The sequence below is a fragment of the Pteropus medius genome, unplaced genomic scaffold (genome assembly GCF_902729225.1).
Source record: "Pteropus medius unplaced genomic scaffold, Ma_sr-lr_union100, whole genome shotgun sequence".
NCBI classification, from domain to species: domain Eukaryota; kingdom Metazoa; phylum Chordata; class Mammalia; order Chiroptera; family Pteropodidae; genus Pteropus; species Pteropus medius.
This window is the reverse complement of record NW_024351730.1, coordinates 7908550-7933347: the sequence shown is the minus strand read 5'-3', so window position 1 is coordinate 7933347 and position 24798 is coordinate 7908550. Positions and strand designations below refer to the sequence as shown.

Here is a 24798-nt window from a genome sequence, read left to right as displayed (position 1 = left end):
ACTTGGAGAGACTATTTTAAGGAGTAATTCAGTGCTAACTTTCTCAGATAGCCTTCAGAATTGAGGCGTGGGGATTTTACAGTGTAGCTTCAGTGCTCTCTTGGTTTTTTGCTTGTTTCATAAGATTTGCAGAGCCAATTGGAGCTTAATTCTGTTGTTGTTCATTTTCTCTCTTTCCAATTAAACTGAATTTTTGCTCTGCAAATTAGTGGTTTTCAGTGCTTCAGTAGCTTTAAGACACAGTTCTATCTGTTACTGGAGCCCAAGTTTGTCTAGAGAACTGCTTTATTGCGTATCAATGGTACAGCTTCTTCTTGCTTTGTTTGCAGAGGTTAAAGTTGATTTAGTAGAGCTTCTGAGCTCTTCTCAGAAGAGGAGTGGGGATGGGGAGTGTGGCTAGGTGTGACTGCTCACTGAGCTGAGATTCTCAAGCCCTGGGATTGAGGCGGCCGTAGTGGCCACTTGTCCTAACCTCACCATTTTGGCATAGCTCTAAACCAGCACATTTTCAGTTCCTGGCTAGCTGAATAGCATGGAGCTGCTGCCTGGTTACCTTTTCTACTCAGCCCAGGAAAGGAGTCTCTGGATTTAGAAGCACATTTGAATATGATTTTAATGACTCAGGAACTTAGCAAAGCTTATGATTTATATGTATGCCTTATAAATTAATTTGTTCTGTTAATTGATTTGTAATTATTACTTTAAGAAGAAGAGCAAGTAGGGTCTCTTCTACCGTTCTTTAAACTAGAGTTTTCAGGAAGCCCCATGCCCAGAATTGGGGGAGAAGAAAAGAGACCAAGATGTAGCCTATATTTGCTGAGAGTATTGGAGTCTTCTTGTTATATATGTTTCCTTGGAGACAAGCTGTATTTTCACTTAGACCAGAATGAGATTCTTGTGTGTGGGAAGAAAATGGTTTTATTTTTTGGCAGCATTCTGGAGAGAAAGGAAAAATTTTTTTGCTCCATCACTCATTGCTTTTGACTAAGTCATTGTGGGGTAGGGAGAGAGAAAAAGTCCAAATGGAAGGATTTAATGCCATGTTTGTTATCCCCAGGATGGTCGACCCACCTGAGCAGTGCTTTCTCACACTCTTTCTGGAAGCAGTTTGCGTTTGTGGGCATACATATTAAATTGGGAATTGAGATAGTTGCAGTAACTTTATTCAGTTAGTTAATTACGTTTGTGCCTTTTCACTCTCTCCTTGAAACAACTAAGCAGAGAAAAAGATTTGCATCTAACACGAGGCAATGTTTCTTTGTTTTTGCCCCCTTCAAGTTAAGAGAGCTTTAGTAAAACCTGATCCTAGCTATTTAGATTATGTATGGTTGGCTATAATCCTCCCCCACCCCCACCCCAGAGAAGGGCCATTTAGATTTTTGAAAAGTTTTACTAATTAAAAAACATAATACTCGTGGATTATTTTAAAAACTGACACAGGAATGTATAAAAAGAAAATCATAATTTTGTCACCCAGATGCCTCTGTTGGCATTTAGATAACTTTCTGCTTGTTCAGTCTTTTATTCTGTTGTTTATTCATTCATTTACCAAATATTTATTGGATACCTACTGAATGCTGAAAGTTTAGGTCCTAGGGATATAGCAATTAGAATAAACAGATAAGATAGTCCCCGCTCTATCGTATATACACATGTAAAGCTATAAATTTTCCCTTAAGCACTACCTTAACTGCATCCTACAAATTTTGGTATGTGTTGTCCTTAGTTCAAATATTTTCTAATTTTCTCTTGTGATTTTTTTTCTTTGACTCATGCATTATTTAGAAGTATGTTGTTTAATTTTTAAATACTTGGGATTTTCCCATATATTTTAATGTTATTGATTTAGAATTTAATTCTGTTGTAGCTCGGGAATATATTTGTATGAACACATGGCCTGTCCTGGTTAATGTACTTGAAAACAGCATCTCTCAACATTGGAGCTATTAACATTTAGAATCAGATAATTCTTTGTTGTGGGGTGCTGCCCTGTGCATTATAGGTTGTTTGACAGCATCTCTATCTTCTACCTGCAAGATGCCAGTAGCATCTCCCAAGATGTGATGATGAAAGTATCTCCAGACATTGCCAAATGTGCCCTGGAAGGCTAAGTTTCCCTTACTGAGAACCACTGAGTTGAAAAGAATGTATATTTTGCAGTTATTGGGTACCATATCTTATAATTGTCAGTAGGTCATGGTGGTTGATAGAATTATTCAGATCTTCTATGTTTTTCTTGACCCCCCCCCCACCTAGTTTTTCTGTCAGTTGCTGAGAAAGGGGTGTTAAAATATCTTACTACGATCGAGGAATTGTCTTCTCCCTCTAATTCTGTCAATTTTTGCTTCATGTATTTTTTTACTTTTAAAAACTTTTTAAAGGTATAATTTGTATACCATATAATTTATGCATTCAGTGACATTTTTAAAATTTACTGAGCCGTGCAAAACTATCATTATAGTCCAGTTTTAAAACATTTCCATCACACCAATAAGATCTGTTGTACCTGGCAGTTAATCTCTGTTGCAAGTCCCAGGCCACCACTAAGCTACTTTCTGTCTTTAGATATTTGCCTTTTCTGGACATTCATATAAATAGGATCATGCAGTATGTGCTCTTTTGTGTTTCATTTCTTTTACTTACGTAACATTTTTGGAATTCATATGTGTTGTAACATATATTTTGTTCCTTTTTATTGGTTAATGGTGTTCCAGCTTTATGTATTTTTGAGGCTGCTATGAAGGGCTTTTATATTTTTTTTTGTTTTTCTAGTAAATTGACACAATTATTAGGAAATATTTTTTATTATAATTTTGTCTAAAATCTATTTTATCTGATATCGGGATAGCCCACTACATACTTATATTGACTCATCACATAGTGTATCTTTTCCATCCATTTATTTTCAACTTATCTGTGTCTTTGTATTTAAAGTTTAGTTTCGTGGACAGCATATAGGTAGTCTTGCTTTTTAAAACCATCCATTCTGCAGTTTTTGTCTTTTACTTGAAATGTTTATTCTATTAATGTTTAATATAATTATTGATATTGTCGAGTTTGGGACTTCCGTTTTATTACTTGTTTTCCACTTATTCAACTCTGTTTTTTGTTTCTCTGTTCCTCCATCTCTGTTCTTTTAAAAAATATATTATTTGAATACATATGTTGTTTTTTAGTGGTTGCTCTAGAGATTACAATATATAATCTATACTTTTCATAGTGCACTTAATAATATTACTATTTCGCATAAAACATAGAAAGCTTGTAACCATCTAGGTGCATATTACTTCTACCACCCCACCTTGTTCTTTGTGCTGTAGCTGTAATATATAGTACATTTACATACATTATAAACCCCACAGAACAATATTATAATTACCATTCTTGATGCTCTTCAGTCTTTCTTGAAGATCTGGATTTATATCTGGTATCATTTCACTTTGGCTTGAAGAACTTCCTTTAACATTTCTTGTAATGCAGTTCTGTTAATAATGAATTCTTTTTGTTTTGCCTCATTCCTGAAGGATGTATTTTTGAGATATAAGAGTTCTACATTGGTAGTTTTTTCTTTTATCTCATTAAAGGTGATCCACTGTCTCCTGGCCTCCATAATTTCTGATGGGAGGTCAGTTTCCAACTGAGTCATACATCATTTTTCTCTAGATGTTTTTGCTTTTTACCTTTAGATTTCAACAGTTTTGACTATAATGTGCCTTGGCTGGTTTTTATTGTATTTATCCTTCTCAGTGTTTGTTGAGTATCTTGAAATCTATTAATGTATATCTTTCACCAAATTTAGGAACTATTCAGCTATTATTTTTCAAATAGTTTTTCTACTCTATTCTCTCTCCTCCACTTCTGGGAATTTATATAATATTATTTAACAGGTCTCTGAGTAGCTATTAACTTTTATTTTAATCTTTTCTTTATTATCATTGGATAATTTCCACTAATCTCTCTTCAAGGCCACTTGCTCTTTCCTCCGTCATCCCCAGTTTGATGTTAAGTCCATCCGGTGTAGTAATTTTTCAGTTCTGGAATTTCCATAGGTAGTTAGGTAGATAGAGAGATGGTAGATAGGTGGTAGAGTAGATGGTAGAGAGATGTGTGTGTATATATAGTTTCTCTTTCTCTGCTGAGATTTCTTATTTTTTGGTTCATTGTGATTATATTTCACTTTACTGAAGATAGTTATGATAGCATCTTTAAAATCCTTATTTGCTAATTCCAACATTTGAGTCATCCCAGGAATAGTCTCAGTTGTTTTATTTGAAAAATGTCTACTATTTCCCTGTTTCTTCATAATTTGTAAATTCAGATCATATCTAGGACGTCAACAGTGTTAAGTTCGGGAGACTCTGGGTTCCGTTATTTTTCTTCAATGAGTATTAAGTTTCTTTAGTTTTAACAAGCAGTTATTTTGATTGGACTCAAACTACAAACTTGTTGCTTAGGCAACAGCTAGAATCTTGAGTCAGGCCTTTTGTCTCTAGCCAAGCTTCCATGCGTGGGTAGGGAGAGCTGGGGATATCTTCCCTTTCCCTTCTTTCCAGTGGACGTGGTTTCCCAGATTCAGTTTTCTGGCTCCTAGACCGGAAAGATGGCATCCCCCCTTCCCCAGATCCCCAGCTAAAGGCTGTGAAATCATGAACTCGTTCTGTGCAATTCTTCACCCCCAAACGTGGTCCCCCCATCTGCCTGTTTGTGTTCACCCTCCACAAACAAAAGGTAGCTGCTTTTAGTTCATAGTTTATCTAAGTTTATAGTTTTCTGCAGGAGAGTTGGAATGGCAGGATCTTAGTCATTACTGATTCCAGTCTTTTGAATAGTCATTTTAGTAAGAGGAAAACAGACAATAAATAAATAAAAATAAAGTATTTATAATGTTAAGTACAGGGAGTTCTCAGTTACCGTCATCAGTAGGCTCTGTGACTTTCAGAGAAACAATGTACAATTAAACCAGTAGGCTAATTGATATAAACAAGAGTTAAGTCCCTATTGCATCTCGTCAGTGTTATAATGAAACAATGTTGAACAAACCACATTATTCAAGGACGTTCTGTAGTTCTATTGGTTATCAGTTGCTTTGTTACAAACCACCCCCAAACTCCGAGACTTAAATCAGCTATGATTTATTATTATTATTCATGCAACTATGAGTTGGCTGAGGGTTGCCTGATCTAGGCTAGACTTGGCTGAACTTGTGTTTCTATTTCAGCCGGCTCACTCTTGTGTCTGTCTGCAGGCTAGCTGGGCGTTTGGCTCAAGGCTAGGCACCTCACTGAGAACAGCTCTGCTCCATGGGTCTCTCGAATTCTTCCTAGCAACAGTGGGCTAGCCTGGGTCAGTTCTTCTCATGGTAATAACAGAAGGGCAAGAGAACAATTTTATAAGTGCTGTTCAAGCCCTTGTTTATAATATGTCTTATGACATTCCGCTGACCAAGGCAAGTCACATGGCTGAACTCAGCATCAAGGGTAGGGAAGCATACTTCTTGATAAGAGGATCTGTAAAGTCATGTGGCAAAGAAGCCAGTATAGGCAATGGTGAAGATTTAGGACCTGTCATGCACTTGACTATAGTAGTGATTAGCACCATAAAAAAATTAAAGTAGGATGATAAAGACAAGGTTGTGTGTGCGCGCGTGTGTGTGTAAATATATACAGGCTTTTAAAATACAAAATTGGAATTTATATATAATTATATAGCCTACTTTTTCATTTAATATAATACCCACAGTATCGTAAACTGTTCCCAACTTTTTTTTTTACCATTTTAGACCATTTAAAATTGTCTATCCGTCCCTGTTTTGTTGAGTGCTTACTTAAAGCGCTTTACATGTATTATATCATCCTTAAAACAACCTCAAAAAATACTTTCACTGTCCTCACTTTACAGATGAGGAAACTAAGATACAAGAGGCTAAGTAACTGGCCTTAAGTCCTCCACTTTATAAGGAGCAGTAATAGGATATGGAGCTGGGTGGTCTGTCTCAGTACACATTCTGGTATATAGTTATAAAAGTATGAAAGATTGTTCATATGTCTGAATATTTCTTTAGATAATTCCCTAGCAGTGGAGTATTGGGTCGTCGGGTAATTGTCACACTTCATGGAGTACTGTTTTCATTTTGCTGCCAATTGACTGAGCACCTCAAGGTGGTTGCTGGAATGGTTTATCCCTCTCACTTTAAGACAGTAAAATGTTAGGCTTGCTGGTGAACTGCTGGAATGCAGACCCTTACTTGGTGAGATTCAATAGACAGGCGACCAGGCCTTGGCATGGGGAGAGCCATGGAGGGCTGGGAAATGGCCGGGCCAGTGAACCAGTTTGGCTAAGAGCAATCCACAGTATGGTGGGGCCCGTGTGAGCCAAGGCACCAGGCCAGCTCCAGGTCCGATGGTTATCACACACAGCACAGAGTTCTGCAAGCGATGACCACTTCTCAGGCCAAAGGACAACTGCATGTGTAGCCAGTCGACTCTCCAGCCTGTCACAGATTGGACGTCCTGGCCCCTCATGCAGTTTGAATGATGAGGCTCAGGAGGAAGGGAATGATTTCAAGGGACTGGCAGAAAGTGCACATAACATAATGAAGGGGTGATCACTTGAGTGGTTGGTTTTCTAAGCCTCTTGTCCTTTTTCCATTTTCATTTTTATCATTCTGCCAGTTTGAGCTGTATCTGTCCGATACTTTCTACTTTGGAACAGTGAGGAAAATGAATGGAGAGGAGAAGAAATTGGGTTGAATTTTAATTATTAAAAGTTCTGAATCAAAGCTAGGATAGAAATAAGATTAAATTGAGAATTTGGGATTTTCTCTAGATTGGGTTGTTTGCCAGTGAGTGTACAAAAGCCACACATGACTTTTATTGCAGTTATGGTTTTTGGTTACTTGTAAGTGTTCAAGGTACTGTGTTGTGTATTTTGTGCCTAATATATGTATATTTTTGCCTTCAGGTTAGTAGCAAAGATGAAGATTTTCTTGACCTTTCTGTTGATGTGGAGCAGAATACATCTATTACCCACTGTCTAAGGTAATCTCATGAATTTTGACTGTGGTCTGAGCTTTTGATCAGGCTAGTGAATAAGTGGGGGGAAAATATCCTGTATTTCTTCAGGAGATAATCTTCCTTTCTGTTAAGCCAATATAATCCTATTTTCTATTTCTTCTTTTCCAAGAGAGATTAAAAATAAGTATATGTGGTCTGGAGGAGAGTTCTGCTGAGAAGAGAGGGGATCAAATGGAAGCCTTTAGTCATTAAGTTTAAAAATACGTTTTTAGTCTTTAATACAGATGTATTAAAGAGGCTTTCATCAGTCTGTCACTCTCTCACACATATACATACACACACACACACACACACACACACGCACAATCAATTACACAATTAAGTTAATAAATGCTATTGATGCCTACCTTGACTTTCTTTCTCTAAGCTAATCTATTATTTTAAAAATCATGCACTTTTGAGCTGAGAACCAATGAGGGAACTGCCTTTTCCTCCATCTCTCAGCATTGTATGGAGATCATTCATGGGAAAAAAATTCCTCTCCTGAGGGTTGAGTGGAGGCATAGAGCTAAGGAGTCTGCGTGTAAGAACCGCGCATGTGCCCAGGATAACTGCAGATACAGTATACTGAAAATGTGCTCAGAGACACGGTTCCCTTTACGCCTCCTCACTCTCTTCTTCCCTCTCCTCTTCATCAAGAGGCTGTGAATGCTTATAATTAACCTGGCCCTGTTCTGGACGCTGGCGATAGAGGAGTAAGCATCAGATACGAGTCTCGCAGCACTTACATTACGATGGAATCCACAGATGGTGATTGGTGCTTTGAAGGAAATTAAACAGGCCTGGCGAGTGCCCGTTAGTGAGGTGCCAGTGTGGACCGAGTGGTCAGGGGCCTCCCCAATGCTTAAGATACCAAAGCTCAGAGACATTTTATAGTGTCATAACAAGGCACTGTTTATTTTTATCAGTAAGAATCAGGTGACAGAATTGTTCTTTCAGGAGTGCAGGTTACTTGGAACTTTTTGGAAGTAGATTAAAGGAACTTGCTGTGGTGGTTGACCGTTAGCAAGTTGTCATTCCGGGCTAAGGCACCAGCTCCAACATGGAAAAACTTCTTGGTTCATCTGGGTGTAATGTATGGTATGAGCTGGGGAGTTTGACGCCCCCCAGGAGTTTGATGCCCCCACCCCGGACCCCAAACACTGCTCTGATAGTTGCCTCAGCACTTCCTGTGGTTTGGCATTTCAGCCTTGTCTCCAAATGCCTAGGTCCAGGCGTCTAGGACAAGTTTGTCATCTCTTTGTTTGCAAAGTGTTCCATAGGCCAAGGATGGCCTATTCTGAATGGTTCTGTTTATGGCCTGGGTTCCTTTGTGGCCCATTTCATAGTTTAATTTGGTCTGCATCCTTGAGGGTTAGTTTTTTAAATCAGAGTTATGGATTTTCTTAACATCATGTCTTTATATCTCTTCCGATGTGATATTTTTATTTTATATTTGATGATGAAAAAGTTAAAAATCAAGCTGGAATTGTGGGATTTAAATATAACACCTTTGCCTCCTCCTTTTAGAGTGGTTTTTGGTGATTGATAACAATGTGTGTTCAATGAACTCTTGTCCCCGAGAAATGATGATATAAAATGTGGTTAAATTTAGGATACAGGTCTAGAGAAGCCATTAAATCCATGTTGCCACTGAACTGTAATTCTGCTATTTCAAACCTCAGACCTGCGTCTTAGGCAAAGTGAGCCATCTGTATCAGGAGGGTACTGAGAAAGGTTTTTTTTTCTCCCTTTGAAAAGTTCAGGAATGGCCTCAGGCAAAATTTAAAATACGTGAAGTTTATCTTAATTATCCTTCCTTGGCCTTTTTGGTATTCTTGTCATCTGCTTCCGGTGCCTTAGTTGCTTCCTGTGACTCCTTCACAGGATCTTCCCTGTCTCCTCAAGTGCTGTGTTCTGAAACCACCTTCCTCTTCCTTCGTCTTCCTCTCACTTAAGTTCCTTTCTTCCAGTGCTGGAGAGATCAGCTAGGTCTCAGGAGGAAAGTAGCCTTTTAATTCTCCCAAAACTATTTTAAAAATTAATCTTATTTTTTTTTAAATTCCTTTTCTACTCATTTTGAGAAACTTCTTTTATGTACCACGTTTATATATCCCACCACACTTCCATTGCCACACGCTTGTCTATTAATTTCTCTATTTTGTTTTTCTGACTGTATTTTGGTTTTGGTTGTTACATGGTATTTTCCTTCTTCTTTTAAGTTTTTTTTTTAATTTTTATTTTTCAATTAGAGTTGACATGCAATATTATTTTATATTAGTTTCAAATGTAATGGTTAGACATTTATATAATTTGCAAAGTGATCCCACTGCATAGTCTAGTACTCACCTGGCACTATACATAGTTATTACAACGTTATTGACTATGTTCCCTGTGCTGTACTTCACAACCCTGCGACTGTTTTGGAACTGTCAATTTGTACTTCTTAATCCCTTTACCTTTTTACATATTTCTTTACCCGCCTCTTATCTGGCAATCACCAGTTTGTTCTCTGTATCTGTGAGTCTGTTTTCATTTTGTTTGTTCTTTTATTTTGTTCTTTAGATTCCACATATAAGTGATATCATAGGTATTTGTCTTTCTCTGTCTCATTTATTCCATATAGCATAATACTGTCTAGGTCCATCCATGTTGTTGCAAATGGTGAGTTGTTTTTTTATTTTTTAAGGCTGAGTTATATTCCATTGTATGTATACCACATCTTTATCTTGTCATCTATTGGTGGACACTTAGGTTGCTTCCATACTTGGCTATTATAAATAGCGCTGCAGTGAACATAGGGGTGCATATATATTTTCAAATTAGAATTTTGGTTTTCTTTGGATAAATACACAGAAGTAGAATTGTAGGGTCTAAGGAAGTTCTATTTTTAATTTTTTGAGGAACCTTCAAACTGTTTTCCATAGTGGCTGCACCAGTTTGCAGTCCCGATGTTATATGTTATTTCATAATATCTGACACATAAGTCTTTCTAGTGGATTTCTTTTATTTTTCTTTAATATTCTTCTAGTCAGTGGTTCTCAAACTTTGGTGTATATCAAAATCACCTGGGGAGTTTGATAAAAATCGAGGCCCAGGCTATATTCAACTTCAGTAAGCCTAGGCCTCTATTTTTAATTAATTTTCTTGGTGATTCTGATACCACCAAAGTTTCAGAACCACTGCTCTAGTTCTTTGCCAAACAGAAGTCCATGTGATGCTGGAGAGCTCAGCAGGACAGGAGTCCAAAGAAGGACCTCGCCCCGGAGCTCGATGACCAGGTTCTTGTCTTATGCCTCAAGAAAGAATTCAAAGACAGGACAAACAAGCAGGAAAGTGCAAGTTTTATTAAAGTGAAAATATACACTTAAGAGAAAAGGACAGGCAGCCAAGAGAGAGTCTGCCCACAACTGTCTGAATTACGAGATTTTGTTTTCTTGGGAGTGGGGGGTGTCCCGAGGCTTTCCAACCTGCCTCCCAGTTGATCTGTTTCCTTTGCCACGTACGGGAGAGGAGGTGGCCCAAGGCCATCTATCTTTTCTCCGGGTCTTGACTTGTTTCTAATGCTGGGGTCTCATGCTTTACATCAAAGTGGAGAGGGCTGAGTACGGGACAAGGGAAAAATTCCAGAACCGCTTCCTGGAGGGGAAGGCAAACTTGCCTAGGTCAACAAGCCTGTCTCACATGGACTAGCACCATTGACGTCACCTGGGGTCTCATTAGAACTGTGGCATCTCAGGTCTCTCCCAAGAATGAATGAATGAATGAATGAATCAGACTCTGCATTTTGACACCATCTCCAGAATATTCAAGTGTATGTTAACATTCACAGAGTATTGGGAATCGTGGCTCTCAGCCCTGGCAGCACGTTGGAACCACATAGGAAGCCTGGCTTCTAACTGGAGAGATTCTGATGTATTGATGGTGGAGAGGTAGGAACTGAGATTGTTTTTAAAGCTCCGCAGGTCAACAGCCAGGAGAACCATTGCTGCAGATTGTAGAACAAAGCAGCTTCCCAGCTGGCGTGCTGTGGAAAATGGGTTACAGGTGTATGATGATCCCCTCAGTTCTTGGGAGGCTGTGCAGAGCCAGGGAGCAGCTGCTCGGTTTACCCAGCTCCCTTCTATAGAACGTAAATCATTTTCTGTGTGTGTCATGCATGACATGAAAATTATCAGGAAGTATTGCTTGAGCTTTTTTTAAATCAATTTTTGAACTAGTGTGTTGAGTGGAAAAGTTAAGATTTTAATTAAAAAATATCAAATATAGACATTAAGTTGGACATGATAGCTGTCTTTATAATACATAACCTTATCAATGAACATAGTCTTTCTCCATTTTTTCAAGTTTTCTCGTATACATTTGTATAAGGTTTTATAGTTTCCTTTATAAAGGTGTGCATTTCATATTAGATTTGTTCCGGAGGTATATTTTTAAATAGTGCTTTATTGTCACTGTAACTCTTTTTAAAGAAATACACAAAGAGTTTTGTGCTTTTCCTCTCCTCTGTGCTTTGAGAATTCATCCTGAGTGTCAGAAAGAATCTCTACTGTGTCCTCCCTTCCCCTTTGACTTTCCTGTTGAAAAGTGTCCTCAACCTTCGTTGCTTGTTTTGATTCCAACAACTGCACGGCAGCAGCTGAACGGCCCGGTCTGCCTCGGAGTTTCCTGCTGCGGTCATCCCCTTTTCCTAACTGAGTCTCATTTCCCAATTCTCAACTCTAAAAGCATTACCCTGTCTCTCATGGCAGCAGCTTCCAGCCAGCTGGGACTGGGCAGGATGGTGAATATTTATAAATCAGGTCTTTAAATTAAGTACTAACTTCTACTATATTTCTATCTATCTGGGTCTACAAATGTTTGAAAACAACTGTCTTTGAGAAGCAAGTGAATAGGAAGTGTTTAATTCCTTCTTTATGGTTCTCCTCACCTTGATTATTCTGATTTTTTTTTTTTAGCTGAATGAAGAGGTTTATCTGTGGTAGATGTTCCAAGGGTGTGAATCTCCATCATCACCCATACTCACCTCCCCCTCTTCTTGGCCCCCACATCATTCTACCCCAGTAAATCTTGTGTTGGCCAAGAAAAGATTTCACATCAGTTACTCCATTGAGGTGTCAGCCCATATTCATTCAGCTAAGTTTGAGTCTGTATTATATACCAAGCAATTGAAATGTGAGGGTTGAATAAAATTGCCTTCTAAATTGTTTTCTTTTGACCCCCTCCAGTTTTCCCTCTGTGGTGCTGCCACAAGTGGTGTTTTTTTTTTTTTTCTTTCAGAAGTGGTGTTTTTAAAAAAGCACTGTCTCATTATGTCTTTTCCTTGCTGAGACCCATTAGTAGGACTCCAGAGCCACAGGGTGTACGCCAGCTTCTAAGAAGTATACTCCGTACCTTGACTCCTTGACCCTGTGCTACGTCATTCTCTCTGTCTGCAATACTTGTATCTTATCTACCCAGCACATTTTCAGTCTGAGAACCTGACTCCGGTATCGCCCCTTGGGGAAATGTCTTCATTTAACCCCAGTTCAAGTTCATTTCTCCTTCCTCTGTGCTTTTCCTTGGACTCTATACATACACTCCTATCTTTGTTCATTCATTCAGCCAACTAATATTGGTGAGTGCCATGATGCATCAGGCATGTTCTCAGTACTAGAGCTATAGCAGTGAGTGAAACAGACGGGGTCACCGCCCACACAGAGCGGAAGCAAGTAACAAATGAATAGGAGGATAGTTTCAGATGGCGGTAAGTGCTCAGAGGAAAACAAGATAGCGACAGGGTAGGGGCTAGGTGGATTTGGAGAGAGTGAACAGGGAAAGCTTCTCGCAAGAGGCGACATTTACACTGAGTAAAGGTGACATTACACTGAGCTCTAAATGAGTAAAGCCAGCATGGAAGCGTCTGGAAAGGAGCTGTTAGTGCAGAGAAAACAGCACCTGCAAATGCCCTGAGGCAGGGAGAGCGTGACACTTGAGCTACAGGAGAAGGCTGACCCTTGTGGCTGGAGCAGAGTGAAGGAGGTGGGGGTGGGGCAGGAGATGAAGTCAGAAGAGTAGTCAGCGGTCTGAGGCTGGCTGGCCTGTCTGCTATGGCAAGTAATTTGAATTTTATTCCTAAGTACACTGAGGAACTGTTAGAGGGTTTTAGGCAGGGAAATCAGTTGGGTGAAATGATTCGTGTTCAACCTGCACTGAACACTCACTGTTGTAAGTGGCTCACTTGCGTGTGTTTCTGGTAGACTGTGAGCCATGTGAGGGCAGGTTCTCTCTGTGACTCCCCAACACCTAGTCCAGAGTGCTGTCAGTAAACATTTGGGGATTTAGTAAATGAACAATCTGTGTTTTTTCATAAGCTCTAAGTAGTTGAGTCCTTTGCACCATGAGAATAATAAGTAACATTTTCTGTTTAATAAAATGTGATGATTCTAGTGCTAGGACACTCCCTATGAATAAGGAAATGTCATAGACTTTTTTAAGATTCCAGGGTATTATTATATTCTGGATGTTCTTTTCAGCCTTTGAAGTAGTACCACAGGAATGTTAAGTAGAATCTTGATGACTGGAAGAGAATGAAAAGCCATGACATTTAAAGAATGGAAATTAGAAGCAGTACAATAAATCCTCACAATACAGTGAATGCAGATATAACATCAGAGTGGCATTTGTTCTTAAAAGGAGGCAAGCTAAAGTTCTCATCCTCTGGGGTATGGGAGCATAGGGTTGGTAGAAAGCGGTCATCTCCTGATAATTTGGGTACTTTCTATGTTCAATATACAGTTTACATTTATTATCTTTACTTTTGTGCTCTTGGAAAATATAGACCACCTGAGACATAATGTTTTTCATTAACTGCACAATAATGTCACCTTGCATTTTATGTGATTGACTTTTTCTGGACTCAACTTTACGGTGCGCTTTTACTCTAGTTTTACTCTGTTAAACCTTCCCCTCCTCCCCCCCCAATCAGTTGGAAACATCTGTTTCTCATTAAATAGAGCTATACTTGAAAATCTCTCAGGATGAAATCATAACCTGGTCTAGCAGACATGCTCTAATGGCATCATAGCACCTACTCATAAGAAGGATCTTTTCTCATTACTTCTCTCCTCACATTCACTTAAAAATTACCCTACAGGTAATAGGGAGTTTAAAACATGGTTTACAAGTACAGTTTGGACTTCTTTTTAAGTTGAAAATATTTTTCTCTACAGAGACTTCAGCAACACAGAAACTCTGTGTAGTGAACAGAAATATTATTGTGAAACGTGCTGCAGCAAACAGGAAGCACAGAAAAGGTGGGTAAAGGATTTAGCTCAAGGGGTAGCTTTGTATTGTGAGATGGAACCAGACAGTGTAGCCTGACAGATCTGATTGTGAATTCCAGTTCCATGGGCTCATAGCCAACTAGCTTTGGAGAAGTCAGTTAGCTTCCTTACCAGTGAAATCTAGGATAAGAATGCCTACCTTGGAGAGTCATCCAATCATCCGATTGTTTGCTCATTTGTCCATTCATTCATTCATTCATGTAACAAATATTTATTGAGTGCTACTTTGTGCCAGATACTGTGCTGGGTAAACAAGTGCTGATCAAATATAATCACTATCCTCTAGGGATTAAAGGTGAATTATAAAAAGAACTTAGCATAGTGAATAACACACAGTAGTCACCCAGGAACATTGTTAGTGTTGCCTAACATTGTTAGTGGAACTTCTTATTTAGAAGATATAAAAGATTAAAAAATTAAATTAATTATTTAATAAGGAATCACGAGGAAATCAACTCATCAGTTATATGGGTAGGCGATAAGAAAGTTGTCACACTGTGAATTGATATGGGATCTAAGGTCACCCGTCTTTTTACCAGAACCAACCAGCCAGTTACAGCTCTTGGACTACCTAAGATAACCAACAATTCCCTGTTATTTTCCCCAGAAGCCAAGAAACTTGACATTTTAATTATCCTGTGAAGCCTTACTGTGAGTTTAAATTTACCCTGTCCATGCTTGTGGAATAATTCAGGGTAACTCAGATGCTCATTACTGCTGTCTAAACCTCCAGGGGTCTAGAGCTAAGGCTGAAATAATTTCTCTGTCCAGCCTCCCAGCCCTTCTCCCCTGGATATACACATTTTTTCTTGCTGCATCAAAACTTAAAAAAGGTTAGTCATTGTGGCAGGTGGAGTGGAGGTGGTAGGTAGGTGGTTATCTTTCATTAGCGGTCAGGGGAGCTTGCTTCTGGTCGCATTCATATATTCCAGGTCAGCCTAGGGTCAGCCCAGGTCCTCCCATGTGGCGTGAAGGTGTTTTCTGTTCAGCTCTGGAGGTCTTATACCCCAAAATGTCATGTGTTCCTAAAAATATGGAGTTTTTCATAATTCTTATGTTTCTGTTCATGTTATTTTGTTTAGTTTTATGAACGGGGTCTTAACCTCACTAGATTCCTGAGTAATATTCTCTTAAAATTTGTCCTCTTTAAATAATATGCGTTGAAAACATACACAAGCTGAGCAGCATTTACACTAATTCAGACATTCATAGCATGGGGGGCCTGGAAAGTGACCGGAGGGTCCTCTCTTCTGTCAGAGTTAACTACATAAACTGTTGTCTTTGTGACCTTTTGACCAAGGAACGTGAATGGTCATCTAGTAAAAAAAAAAAAAAGCCTTCTGTGTTTATGTAAGTTTGGGGAATTCTGCATCAAACAAAAGAGAACAGTTCTTTTACTGCAGGTTTTTGCAAACCTTCAGTATGGTCAAATATAGGGAGGGGCTTCAAAATAAAAAAGTAGCAGTGTCGAAACTCGGCCGCAGACACCCCGCATCTGTTAACATCACCAGTGCGCTCATGAGCGCAGACACGAAAGGCAGCCCTGAGCCAGCCCTTGCATTTTATGAATGAGGAAACTGAGAGCCAAAGAAGGGAAATGACTTGCCCAAGCGCCCAGGGTGAGGAGTGAGAGTGAGACTAGCACGCCTGGCTTCCTGATGTCAGCCACGTGTGGTGTCTGAACGTCCCCACCGGTCCTCGGACTCTGGAAGTCTAGATCACACCCTTCTGCTTATTGTCTCCTCAACTTCCTTTTCTCAAAAGCTGTCACCACTCCTCTCCATTATCTTGGGATGAGGTGTGTGTGGGGGGGTGTGGTTGTTCAAATATTACTCCCCCCAGGAGGCAGAGGGCAGTGATGGAGAGCAATTGCACATTTTATTTTTATCGGTACAAAAATTCTGGAATGTCTCCTTTGACCAGAGACCCAGTGTTGCATTTTTCTCTTGCTGACTCTGCTCCCGGTAGCCGAGAATGTAGGATAAGTTAGTTCTGCATAAGCAAGCATACCTTTATTTTTATGAGTGGTTTGGTCATTTACTGGTTTGAAGTTGGTTAGACCCTTCCTGCTCTCCATTTGTGCAGGTAACAGTGAATTCTGTTCCCCTAACGGGTGTTGGGTCCAACTGATTTTCTATGTCATGGTCTCTTAGGATGAGAGTGAAAAAGCTGCCCATGATTCTGGCCCTGCACCTAAAGCGGTTCAAGTACATGGAGCAGCTGCACAGGTACACCAAGCTCTCTTACCGGGTGGTCTTCCCGCTGGAACTCCGGCTCTTCAACACGTCCAGCGACGCGGTGAACCTGGACCGCATGTATGACCTGGTGGCTGTGGTGGTTCACTGTGGCAGGTGAGGGCGGGCGGGCGGGCAGCAGAGTGCACGCGAGAAGTGTGGGGCTCGTCCCTGTGCCAAGATAGGCTGGGCTGCTCCCCACCTGGGCTGTGAGACTCAGCAACAATAAGACTTTTGGGAATCTCTTTCAAGCTCTTGTTTATATATCATCCCAAAGTCAATCTAAACATGCCTGCGTACACACGTAAAGCAAAATAAAATGCATTACAGTAATGATAATCTGTTATGAAGGAAGTAATAAATCTCCTTCGGATGTAAATGATGATTAAGAGGAGTTTGAAATAATGTGAAGAAATAAATGCTTATGCTGCAATTTTAATTTTTAAAAGGCCAGGTTACATATAAAATATCTCAAAAATATTTTAAGATATATGAATAAAGACTGGAAGCAGTAGATCAAAGTTAATAATTTTTTGGCATTTTGAATGATTGAAAATATACCCTTAAAAATATTCTTTATATACTTTTCAGTATTTCTCCAACGTTATAAGGAGCACATAATCAGATAAAAAGAGTTATAAAGAGAACCCCTCCTAGATATAGAAGAGCAGTGTTTTGCTGAAAGTTCTCTTAGCAAATACTTTTTATTCCATAATTTGGAAATGTCCAAGCATGGAAAAGTCTGTTGAGAATTCACCTCTTGTGATCCTTTGCTCAGCTGGGCCGGGTTTCTGTCCTCTTCCTGAGGTAGGCGCAGCTTTGCCCGCCCTCGCAGGCTCTGTGTTGGACATGCCATAGAGCAGGCGTCTTTTCCTCCCCATCTGCCAGGATTGGACTGCGATAAACAGACCGTTACCAAGAGGGTGCACGGTTCCATGTGGAGGAATGGGTGGATGCATTTTTAACCCTGTACTGGGGTGAATGGATCAGAAACTGTAACTTCATATCTGAAGCACCTCATGTTTTGCCTTGCGCATATTAACTTTAAGTCTCTGGATATTTTCTTAACATTCCCAGTAAGTTATTAGCCAGTTGTTAGCCAGTTTTGTGTTTTCCCTAAAGAGTAGTTGTAACAAGCATTTTTTTTTAAAAGAACACAAGGGCCCAGTGATCTGGAAGCTAGCCATAAACTCTGGGTGGGACCCCTGACAAGGGTTGGGAGGAGGAGGTCTTGGGGAAGCAGAGCCTGGTACCTGGAGGACATTGTGGTCCAGGCTGGTGGTGTGGACAGTGGTGAAGAAACAGAAGTGCTCAGATTTGGAGGGGATGCGTGGGTTTGCAATATGGATCTCTGTGGGTACTGACTCTGATTGCTGGGACCACTGTCGACGACAAGGCAGAGACCTATTTAGAGGACTGGGGGCGGGGGACAAGTGGGTTCTGGAATAGTCAGCTTCTGTAATGGGGGCATAAGGTCAGAGCAGTCCTGGCAACAAGGATGAGTTGGTGCCAAGTCATGTGTCCTGCTAACAAGGATTCTCTAAATTCCTCCCTGTTAGAGCTATGACTGTTCTGATACATGGAGCAAGGCTGGCCTTTGCCCAAGGATCAGGTGGCTTCTGGCTTCTGGCTTCTGGCTGGGGGCCCTAGAAAGGTTTGAAGTTAGGGAGCTGAACCCTTTGTTCTCCATGCCAGGATCTCCTGACCCATGGTTGCAGTGTGTGTACAGCCTCATTCATTGATTTTTACTGCAAGTATTTTGTGAACCCTTGTTTCTTGGGTTCTGTGGCAGGATCTGAAGGTACTGCAGTGAGCAAGACATATACAGGGGCCCTGCCCTCATGAAGCTGAGGATCTAGTGGGAAAGGTAGTTAACAAGTAAACACAGCAGGTTGCCACCACCAAAAACAAACCACTGCAAAATAATTCATCATTTTGATTCATCGTGTGAAGAATGAACAGGCGATGAAAGAGTAGCAGGTACCTTTTCAGGGAAGATGATCGGCAAAGATCGTTCTATCAAGGTGACATTTGAGCTGAGATCTAAGGAATAAAATGAGTCAAGAATGCGAACGTTGGAGAAGGATCATTTCAGGCAGTTAGGGCAAGTGCAAAGGCCCAACATGTGAAGGGTGATGTGTGTGAAAACAGAAGAGACCAATGGGCTGGAGCTTGGAGGGACGGGGAATGAGTGGCTGGATGAGGTCGTATTTGAAGAAAGCAAACAAAGGGAAATCCAGCTTTTAAAATTTAATAAGCCTTAAAAAAAAAAAAAAAAAACCTCTAGATTTAAGATGAAATTGCCCTCAATTGTGCAAATCTAACTACATAATAACAGCTGTTTGGTTCTTTCTACTTTTTTACATATTATAAAATATATTCCTTTTTATTTTAGTGCTTTTTATACTTTATGATTTGTTAACATCTTTCTAAAACTTAGATCATGTCACTCCTCAAAGTGGCCCAGTGTCTTCCGAGCTCACTCACAGCAGAGTCTGAAATCTTAGCCATGATACTCATTCTCCACCTCTCCGGCCGCCTCCCCTCAGCCTCCCCTGGCTTCGTGGGCTCTAGCCTCCTTGCTGTTCCTTGAACACAGCAAGAGCTGTACCCCCACCCCCAAGACCTTTGCACTTACTATTCCCTATTCCTGAAACTAACTTCTATCCTATAGTCAGTCACGTGTCCCACCCCCACCCCTCCTTCAGGGACATTTTCTTTTGCTCAAATCTCGTGTTAGCAGAGAGGCCTTTCACTGCTTATATCTGGTAGTACCTTCCCTCTATCACTCATCATCCCATTACTCTGCTTTACTCTTCATGGCACTTATCACCACTGGAAATATATTTGTATTTTAGTTTGTTAATTGGCTATTCAACCCCTCCCTAAGAAAGTGGGACTTTTTTTTCTTCACTGCTTTTTTTCCCCCTGACAGCCAGAATAAGTTCTGACACATAGTAGGTAGACGGTGATTACTTGTTAATATTTGTTGAATTTGAATGTCTGTTTCCCTTACTGATGTGTGAGTCCTTAGAAGACAGACGTTCGTTCATCTTTGCATCCCCTTGTGCCCAGCACAGAGCCAGCACCTGGCGTTCCTCCATAAACTGGCCGAAAGAATGTGTGGACGTAGACATGGCCTGTGCCAAGTTCTCTGTCCTGATGATAGTTTTTTTCTAGTGAATCACTGCTTATAAAGAGCTACCTAGAGTTTTATACAGAAGTAAATGTTAACTTGGTAACTTTCTTTCGTTTCTTCTTTTCCAGCGGTCCTAACCGTGGGCATTACATCACTATTGTGAAAAGTCACGGCTTCTGGCTTTTGTTCGATGACGACATTGTAGAGGTCGGTATGCAGAGCGTTCTACAGTAGGGGCAGAGCGTGCTTGGTGCTTTGGGGGGATGTGTACATGTGGACGTTTTCTCAATAGGCCCGTTTTTCCGTAATCTGACTTGAAAATGTCTTATATCTCAAAACTACATCTGCTCTCCATTCTCTATGGAAAGCGAGAAGGGATGTGATCATGGACTCATTAATACAGTGTTCTTGTTAACTGCTCAGCCATAGACATGGGATCTCTGTGCCACCATAAGTCACTGAGGTAGAATTAACTGCGATCAGATTGTTTATGTCCCATTTCCTAACGAGAATAAAGCCTTTTCTGGTACATACCAAATGATAAACTTCAAACTTATGTTAAAATTCTCTCGTTATACCAAATTTTTCTTGTGTTGGTATTATGTAAAAATTTTTCAGTCTGTTGGACCTGGAAATCTTTATAGTACACCACAGTATTCCATATATTGATTTGTTGTAAAGGAATACTAGCTGGAGAGCATTCCATACTCAGAGGCATAGTCCGTGTCGGCCCGCTAGGGTGACAACTGAAGGGAATGACCTCCAAAAGAATCAGGGTTATTCCCCAGTTTACCGTTTGAAAGACAGAGTCCTGGCTTAAAAGAGCACCCACATGTGGCTGCTGATAGATTAAAAGGTGGCTTTCTTCCCTCAAAGATTTGCAATTTATGTAATCATGTTTCTCTGCCAAGTTGGTGGAATTATCCATTTGCAATTCAAAGTTCCCAATTGTGATTTTATAGTCAACAGTGTTTCTTACATTTTCCTTTGCTTCAATTAGTTTTTCTTTCCTTCTACTAATAATCATGTTAAACAAATATATTGTGTTATTTTTCTTTTATTGCAGAAAATAGATGCCCAAGCTATTGAAGAATTCTATGGCCTGACGTCAGATATATCAAAAAATTCAGAATCTGGATATATTTTATTCTATCAGTCAAGAGAATAACTCGGAGAACTGTGGGACTAAGTCAAGTGAGGGAAAATGTTCAAAGCACTATTCCCTGGTTTCTCTGCAGACTTTCTTCTTCCCCAGCAGATCACCAGTGGTATTACTCCAAGTCTCAGTGGTCTGGCTGCATTAGACTCTCCCTTTGTTTTTTTACATGCAGCACTATTTGTGGTTTTATTTTAGTCTGAGGTAGAATTAACTGCGATCAGATTGTAGTAAGATTTATATGAATAACAGTTGCTAATTTTAGGGTTGGGTAAATGTTGTGCCACTGGCTATGTCTGGCCGAATTCGAATGACACTGCCTACAAATGTCTGTGGTCTATTTTGGGTCTTTGCTAAACTTCCTAAATGGCTTCCAGGGTCTCCTTTCAATGCATTCCTTTAACTTGTCCCTGGAAACATTAGCTTCTTTGCCTCTTACCTGATAGAAGAATTGGGTACATGTTCATTTTTTAGGGCTGCAACTATAGCTTTAAGTGTGTGCAAGTGAAAATGTTAAAAAGTGAGTAAACTCTATACTAAAATCATCCTCCAGCTGGAATCGAGTGAAGAGCTGTTCATGGTGGCTCGCGTCTGACCCGGGCTGCGCTCACCTAGCTGTTAGAATTCCCGGGGCAGAGAAGGTAGGGAGCTCCGGACAGGCAAAGCTGAGAGTAGGAAGCTTTTGCAGACAGTGAAAAGTTACTTTTTTTAATCTTTCTACCAAAACCAAGTTTCAGGAAAATAACTCTAATGTTTGTTTTTAGTGACACTTTCTTCTGTAAGGTCCTGTGAATTGTATCTACCCTTTATCTGGCATTGATTGTTAAGCTTCCCAAGACATCTCTCCAGACACGCTGGTGTTTCGCGGTCCGTGGCCACAGGGCTCGGGCACCGTGGTGGCCGCCGCCAGCGCAGCCCTCCTTAGCCGGTCGGTACCAACATCGCTTTTGTCAGGAAGGACGAAGGCTCTGCACCTTTACCATCAACCTCATTGTACAGCCGTTCACTTTTTAACATTTCAGTCTGTTCACTGAGGCACTGGCAAGGCCTAGGGCTAGTGTGGAACCTTCCCTGGAGGGAGTGCTGGAGGGGGCTGGGTGCGAAGCTGGGTCGAAGGAGGCGGCAGTGTGCGCCGAGTCAAAGAGACCGAGGGCTGCTTAGGCTCAGGCTCCTAGAATGCTTGACGAGACAGTTTTTTGGAAGAACCTCATCTCACCATAGTTACTTTTACTTTTTTCACTTTTGTTATATACATATTTATTAGATCATTTGAGTATTGGTACCTTTTATTAAAAGGGTCGATGTGGTGTTTTGCCTTTGAGCTGGTTTTTGGTTTCCTACAAATACTCTGAGTCATAGACCTTCCTTTGGGAAGTCAGTTGATTTCCATACACTATGATATACTGTGAACATATAGTTACCTGATAAATCAGCAAAGGAACATGCAAATGTTTGGCATAATGTGAACTAAAATTGAAATCGAAAATGTTAGTGGCCATTTTGCAACAATTAAGAGCATAGCACTTTATCTAGATGAAAACTGGATTTCTAATCTTTGAAATATCTTGAACCGTTAATATTGCTCAGAACTTAAGTAAGCATGCAAACACTTCATTTGTTCATGCTTGGAGTGAAATGTTTTACCTTTCACTGGAGAGGACAAAAACAGGGTGATCTTCATGTTGTTTTATACGAGTGACAAAAATATACCTTGCCTTGTTTAGAGGCAAATTCATATTTATAAATATTTTGTCTGTTTTTCCTCCATGAAACATATGCAGTAATCACTTACCAGGAAGGTGAGTTTTTATTGTTTTTAAGGAGAGACACTTTTCCAATTGATCGATATAGGGAACTGTTTGTACTATGTATAACTCATGTATTTGATTGTAGGTTGCAAAGTTTAAAAAGTGATGGTTGATATCTAATATATTTGGAACTGATTCATAAGCAAAACTATTAAAATTATCTTTGAAATGACTTTTGAAGCTAATTTATTAGAAAAAAAATTTTCATTTGGAAGCCTATAGAAGTAATATCTAAATGCCAAGTCATAGATTCAGTACTTTTTTTTGGATGTGTAAAGAGTTTTTTTCCAGTGACTAAACTGAAGTAATTCCTCTTCATAGAAAGGGTCAGTTAAAAGTCAATATTCATGGATAGATTTTTAGAATTAAAAAAATAAGTATGGAAGATAATGCAAAGACATTGGAATGGTTGTGCGATACAGGAAAAGAAGATTGGAAAAGACCAAACGCATTTATCCACGAACACTTCATCAGTTTTTTAGACATTAGAGCTATCTGGTAACTTCTTTCCTCTTCCTCTTCAGTTAATGAAACAAACACTAGGCAGCTACATTCCCCTCCCCGCCACCCCACCCCTCCCCGGTCATTTCACTTTATGTAAAAACAGTAGCATGCAAACACTTTTTAGTTTTTTTTTAATCCCTCATTCATCACATAAAGCAGAGATTGGTGTGGGATATGTAAGACCATTCTGAGGTCAACGATAGCACAAAGACTCAGCAATATTCCCTCAAATGGCCAGGGTTTTTGCGTGTCATTTTCTGGCAGGAGTGAGTAGGCCTGCTGTATTTCTTTTAACTGCTGGGTGTTTTAAAATAAGTTACAGTGTTTTACACTTAAAAAAGAGAAGAAATATTTCCTTTATTTGTTACTTACTAGTTTAGCATCTAGATTATGGTACAGTATGCGAAAAAGTCATTTGCTTAAAGGCAAATTTTGGTAAAATGTGGACATCAGTCCTGGTGTGTTGATTCATTTTCCATTCCGAGGCAGCACCAAGTGGCCTGTTTTGGAGAGAGCCAAGGAACAACACAAGAGGATGTTGTTTTGAATAGTAAGCCAGTCGTATTTGGTTTTATAGCCTGGTATATTTTGGATTTCAGATGAAATGGAGAAAAAAAATGACAGAAATGGTCCCTATGAATTTATTTTCATGGATACCCTTAATTTCATGGGCATGCCTAACAATGAACTATGTTCTAACTGGAGCTTAGGACTTATTTTAGATATTAGAGTGTAGCTTTATTACAGATGGATTTTATCTTTAAACATTGCATTTTGATCAACTTTGTATATTTATGTGTATTAAAATATTGTGCACTAAATGTTTTGCCCTCGTTTGCTATCATATGGTCAAGGCATTTATCAGCAATATTGTGATTCACTCATGTAAATGGCATGGGTCAGGGAAAATTATTTCCTGCTTTTCTGCCTAATTAAATTTCTGTTTTCCAGTATTACATTAATTTATTTTTTGCTTCCATTTCTGTGTAACAAAAATAGTTCCTGTATGTGTGTGGCATTCATATGATTTTGTTGCTAAGAAAACTTAGTTTTTATTTAAAATAATCTGTACCTTAGTTTTTTTAATGTAACCAATTCAAGCACTTTAAGCAATAATGTCAATCTTGTGAAATCTCAATCAGTTTAACACCCTGCCTCTAAAATTGTTGCAAAATAAATAAATAAATAAATAGGTTTCTCTTAGAGAATTTTATCCAGGTAATGTTACACACATGGACTTAACGTCATTTTTGTAAAGTGTGAGTCATCGGTGAGTCTCATGTCCAGGCGATCATTCCAGACTCGATTTCAAAGCAGTGGGAATGTGAAGAACGTTCTGGTCGTCACAAGATAGGAAGGCGGTGCTGCTGTCGGGGTTGGTAAAGTCGGTGTCTGCAGATAATTTACCAATATTTTAAGTGAAAAGATCAACAGAATTAATCCGGAAACCTAGGGAATAGCAAATTGAGAATATCAGTGGAAAAAAAAGAATCAGGGGCAGGTAATTAGACATCACAATGAATTGCTTAGCTGGGACTTTGCATATAAAATCTACCGGTTTGAATTAAAAGATCTGTTCC

General features: G+C 39.7%; 1 protein-coding gene across 1 annotated transcript in view; it reads left to right on the top strand.

The window, feature by feature from the left end:
* The window catches only part of USP46 (ubiquitin specific peptidase 46), a 55947-nt gene extending 31526 nt beyond the window's left edge, over window positions 1-24421 (top strand). The window contains exons 5-9 of the mRNA XM_039845189.1: window positions 6961-7037; window positions 14264-14347; window positions 16531-16728; window positions 19879-19957; window positions 20817-24421. Of these exons, the coding sequence (XP_039701123.1) occupies window positions 6961-7037; window positions 14264-14347; window positions 16531-16728; window positions 19879-19957; window positions 20817-20918 (540 nt within the window). The 3' untranslated portion in view covers window positions 20919-24421. The remainder of the gene's footprint in view (window positions 1-6960; window positions 7038-14263; window positions 14348-16530; window positions 16729-19878; window positions 19958-20816) is intronic.
* Window positions 24422-24798: the final 377 nt, after the last annotated feature.